The 5,513-nt window shown below is 43.7% G+C and overlaps 1 protein-coding gene across 2 annotated transcripts in view; it reads left to right on the top strand.

Moving 5' to 3' along the window:
- Window positions 1-5,513, top strand: part of prex1 (phosphatidylinositol-3,4,5-trisphosphate-dependent Rac exchange factor 1) — an 87,315-nt gene that overhangs the window by 64,449 nt on the left and 17,353 nt on the right. For both annotated transcript variants that reach the window (XM_019863048.1, XM_019863049.1), the window contains exons 19-24: window positions 346-494; window positions 569-654; window positions 2,765-2,904; window positions 3,767-3,911; window positions 4,690-4,865; window positions 4,998-5,159. In XM_019863048.1, coding sequence (XP_019718607.1) covers window positions 346-494; window positions 569-654; window positions 2,765-2,904; window positions 3,767-3,911; window positions 4,690-4,865; window positions 4,998-5,159 — 858 coding nt within the window. The remainder of the gene's footprint in view (window positions 1-345; window positions 495-568; window positions 655-2,764; window positions 2,905-3,766; window positions 3,912-4,689; window positions 4,866-4,997; window positions 5,160-5,513) is intronic.

Genomic DNA, 5,513 nt, shown 5'->3' with positions numbered 1-5,513 from the left:
GGGGGGGAAACAAAACAAAACTACCTTGTGCCGTCAGGTGAAAGGGCATTTCACTGTCTGTCAGTATACAGCACTGGCATAAATGGAGGACAAAAAGATACATTGTATGGCAAGAATAATTTTCAGAGCAACTAATGGAAGGTTGAATAAAAACTCCCTGGATGCATTGAATGGTTTAATCTTGGCGTCAAAATTTGACAGTGCATTGAACCTGTTCACACTCACACCGGTAATACGTGAACTCAATGCAGTGCTCTCGTGACACTCGTACTATCAGACCACAGGCCTGGTGGGACGGTGTAACCTATTATTAAAAAGATCATCCATGTCCATCTGTCCGTCCAGATGGCAGGTCTGCAGGTGGGCAGGAAGATCCACACCATCAACGAGGACCTGTTGTTCCTCAGGCCTTTCGCTGAGGTGGAAGCCATGATCAACCAGGCCTTCTGCATACGACGCTCCTTACGGCTGCTCGTGGCCACCAAAGCCAAGGAGTAAGTGAACGCACGCATAAACGTGCGCACAAGCATGGGTCGTGCTTTGGTCTGATGGTTTATGTCACTTTCAGGATTGTGAAGGTCCCTGACAACCCAGACAGCCTTTCCTTTCGACTATGCGGCTCGGCACCCCCTCATGTCTCCGCTGTCAGGAAAGGTGAGTGACCGATTTCATTGACTTGCTGTACACAATCGTTAAATGAATTCCCCTGTGGAGTCAGTCTGAATACCCGATCGCAGACCTCCACCCAGGCTGCACATTTCTCATTGACGTCGGCACCAAAGAGTGCACAATAAAAGATCGCTGTGTCCACAGTTGCCAGATTTTGAACCCCTTTACAGTGCCTGTTGGAATACTTGAAATGACATTACTTCCTTTGTAACGATTGTACAGTGGTACCTCTACTTACAGACGTCTCTTCATACAAAATTTTCAAGTTTCAAGTTACGAAACGCCTCAACAGGAAAATATTGCCTCTTGTTAGGAAAGAAACTTAAAGATACGAAAGGTAAAAAATACAGTCTGGGCTGCTAGTCGCAGCTCCGAGTTTCCTGAACGCAACATACTTATAGCTGCTCTGCCATTGGCTATTACCGAGCATCATCCTGGCATCCCATTGGCTAAGAGGGACCTCTACCGAATGTGTCTATGTGTGTAGATAGATAAATAGATAGATATGTGTCTATGCAGCAATAACATCTCAAACAAAATGTCCACCTGGTTTTGTTTCAGCTTGTAAGTTCACTGGCAAAAGTAGTTTTGCTAATGACAAGTGCGCAGCTGCTGAAGTGTAATTGAATTTACGTTTCCCAAACTCAGTTATAGGCCTCCTATATTTTGCAGGCCGGACCCCAATGTTTGGGGATCCGTGCACATATTTCAGCAAACTTATCCCTCCAATGACACCATCAGCGCTGCTGAATGCTTTGAAAGTGTTTATGGTGTCAAAAAGACAAATAACGCGTCTGAAATCAAGGCAAGGATGAAGCAACCCGAGCCTTTAGCCACCTGTTCCATTCTGCCCTTAGTGAGCCTTTATTGGGTTTTTATGACCACCTGTCACCCACACTGCATTTGGCCAAGTTTCAAATCCTTAAAAAGATCAAACTCTACTTCCCAGACGCTTCTAATTATACCGGTTTTATGCACAATTACATCGCCCTAATCCTAACCAAAGCTGTTGGAGGAAATGCAATCGAACATGTATCACCTAATTTAGTTTCCCTCTGTGCTGTCCAATATGGGTCCAGTGGAGTTGTAGTTAGGTAACTGCTGGCGCTCAAGGGAGGAAATGATGCAAGGGATATTTTTAGAATGGGAGGGATACAGATAATGGAGGTGTTGATTGGGCATCTATTCTGTGAAGCCATTAGTGGCTTAGAACAGCATGTTCTGGGGAAAATGGACGTCTGTTTTCTTGCTGGACCCAAAACAAAAACAACGACAACAACAACAACAAAAAAACTGAAAGGTTATGTTCTGAAAACGTCTAAAATGAGTTTCACCGAAAAAAAAAAAAAATGACATGCAGTGGAAGCTTTAAGGTTCCATCTCAATTTGTTCAGATTTTTGAAACCCCTACAAAATAATGGAAATATTCATTACCAGTGTAAAACTTTTGATTGTACTGATGCTGGTAAAATAGAAAAAAAATCGCAACACTTAATGATGAGAAGTAATGAGATGTATCACAAATGCACATTAATTGACAGTCATTGTCTCACATTCGGGTATGAGTCGAAACTTGATCTTCATCTGGTGAACAAATGACACCAAACAGTATATGGTGACGCAGGAGTTACTGTTTTTAATGAAGTTTGCTTTCTCTGTGTAACTTTTCTTGTCATATTCTGCTTCTCTTCACACCCTTTCTTGAGGTGTGAGTTGATAAGAATTTGGGGGGGGAGAAAAATTTCCGCAAACTGAAGTCTTGGGGGTGCACTCAGGTCCTACAAAATATAAAGTGTCCCAGAGTTAATCCTGCTTACTGAGTTGAGGTTTTGCAAAATTTGATGACCTTTTAATGACATCATACATTACAGTGGTACTCCAAAGTTTTTGTTGTTGGGTTTTTTTTTTTGTTTGTTTTTTCTTTGTAGGATTCTGGGGTTCCTCTCTAACTTAAGTTTATCCCTCAACAATTGCCACATGTTTTTAGTTTGATTTCTGTGTTCATCCAGCAGTTTCAGATTACACGTGCATGCTTTTTTTTTTTTTTAACTCAACCGATCTCCCCTTTGACCCTTCTCGTTGACACTCTACGCAGGCTGGGAGGCGGCAGGGGCGGGGCTTCAACCCGGGCAGGTCATCCTGAAGGGCAACGGCAACAACGTCAACCGCAGCGACTACCAAGAGGTTCTGGAGCACTTCAGCGCACAACAGACAAACCTCGAGTTTCCCCATGTGGTGAGAAGACACGCGCCAGTAGGAACCAAACATGGAGATATTATTATTTCATATATAATCTAAGACCACAAGTATGATGACATCATTATTCCACTTTGTGGCATACACAACTCATGTCTTGGTAGGTACACAAGACATGAGCATTAACATTATTTACGCTCCAAAAGTCCAACACGTCGACAAGACTGTGCGCAAAACAAATATTTCAAAATAACAAGCTTGTATCTTTCTGCAGGATTGCCAATCACTGCTGCCAAGAATGTTTCGGTTGAATTTTTATTTCCCGAAGTCATGTTTGGGTTCAGAAGTTCATTTTTAATTCTACTCGGGGGAAGCATCCAACCTGCAACGCTCACGTCTGGGTCACAGGAAGTCGGTTGGTGCCAGGCACTTTTTCACAGGGCTTCAGACAGAGTGGGACGTCTCCTCATTGTATTAAGGGCACTGCAGTGTTTTGTTCTCTTTCAGTCATCCCCCGCCTACTATTCTCTTTCCAAATCCTTTTCGCTCACACCCAATGAGCAGGCTCAGCCAAAGTGTGAATCCTCTTTGGTTTTGTTTCACCAAATCGTTGCAGCTTCATTTGATATCAGGATGTTGTTGTTCATGTGGTTGATTGCCCTGCCGGGTTTTGGGTAGAGCATGGACTGCACCCTCGGCGGAGTTTCTTATTTCTCTTGATTAAAAGCATATACACATATGTTAACTTTTGGAATTCTGAATGTAGATTAAGGAAAGTTGCACAGTGGGCACACTTGATCGTTAATCATGAAAAATTAACAATCGCTTATCAATTCATTCTTAAATATTCTATTCATGGATGTACCGATTAATATTCAGCTCTACTTTTCTGCATCCTCAGTGCCAGTGGGTGTACCGTGCTTTTGAGGATGTGGAAGAGCTTCAAGGCCCGCAAGCTTCAGCTGAAAAGGAAGAGAGCCCGTTCAGGCCTTACCCTGTAGAAAACGGCTCTGACCACAGTGAGGAGAATGGCACCAACGGAACAGGTGACCGATTATTTGCACTTTTTTTTTCTTTTTTTCTCCACATATTTTGCACTGTTTTGTGAATCCTTTGTGGCTCAACCATTTCATTCTGACCGATAAACTATAGCTGGTTTCTGTCTGATTCAAGATTGAGTAATAATGCAACCATAACATTCCGTTATTGCTTCTTACATAATTTTTCCATCTTGATGGCCAATGGCTAATGATGTCTGTATTGAGTCTGTGACACCAGGCTGGTAAAAAAAGCCAGTTCAGCAGTTCATTCTTAATCTGTATCATTTTCCTGCAGCACGGTATCACAGTCACATTAAGTATACCTTTGAGTCTCAACTCAACTCAACCTAACGGTGGTCGACTGGTTAGCCTCATAGTGCAGATGTGCAGGGTTCGAGTCCTGCCCCGGCCTTCCTCTGTGGAGTTTGCATCCTCCCCCCGCGTCTGTGTGGGTTTTCGCCGGATACTTCGATTCCGTCCCACATTCCAAAAAACATAAATGGCAGGTTAATGGAACACTCTAAATTGTCCCCAGAGCGTGCTGGTTGTTCGTCTCTGTGTGCCCTGCGATTGGCAGGCAATCAGAACCAGTTCAGGGTGTGCCCCGCCTACTGCCCGAAGACGGCTGGGATAGGCTCCAGCACGCCCGCGACCCTCGTGAGCATCAGCAGATTTGAAAATGGATGGATGGATGACCATATGTTCCACAGTCTGATGTTTGGCTAAAGGGCACAAAGTAGTTATTCATGATTTTCTTTCTCATTTCTTATTCTATCGCTCACAGATTATAGCCTGGGAAGCCTTTCCATCTCAGATGACACACCGCTGGTCAATTTGACTGTGGATAATGTCCACCTGGAGCATGGGGTGCTTTATGAATATGTCAGCACTGCTGGGATCAAGAGCCATGTCCTGGAGAAGATAAAGCAACCCAAAGGCTGCTTTAGTCTCACTGCTAAGGTAGTTACCAGGTTAAACCTTGCTAAAATAGTATTTTGGCTTTACTCCTAATTTCCATGAATATGTTATATCAACATGTGTCACAAATTAGCGGGTATATTTCCTTAACTTCTCTGCTATCTATGCACACAGATCCTTGAGGCATTCTGTCGCGATGACAGGCTGTTTGTTAGCAATTGCAGCCAGCTCATCTCGCGGAGTGACAAAGTGGTCACGATGCCCCAGTATGAGTTCAGGCACATCTGTGACACCAAGCTGGAGAGCATCCGATGGCGCATCAACAACTACCAGCAGGTATGGAAGCCCACTGGTCTTGCTTGCTTCATGAACATGAGTGGAGCATGGTTCTTGTTGCTGGATATTTAATCCTTTCCAAAGATGTCAATTACTTCATATCTCATCTGTTCTTGAATTTCTTTGCATAGTGCTCTTTTGTTGCAACTTTTGGCTGACTTCATTTGACCAGACAGGTTCTATACAGAAGTGATTTCTAGATTGAACCGATCCGGAGGTAATTAGGCTAGGATGCGGTGAGTGAAAATGAAGTCAGCTTTCCAAAATATGTTATAAGCAACAGTTAATTTGTGATTTAACAAGGGAGTTGATCCTCTTTCACACAGGGGCAGGTGTCCCCCCCCCCCCAACCCC

This window comes from Hippocampus comes, unplaced genomic scaffold, assembly GCF_001891065.2.
Source record: "Hippocampus comes isolate QL1 unplaced genomic scaffold, H_comes_QL1_v1.1 scaffold1, whole genome shotgun sequence".
NCBI classification, from domain to species: Eukaryota; Metazoa; Chordata; class Actinopteri; order Syngnathiformes; family Syngnathidae; genus Hippocampus; species Hippocampus comes.
Note: the sequence above shows the minus strand (reverse complement) of the source record. Positions and strands in the feature narration are given on the sequence as shown.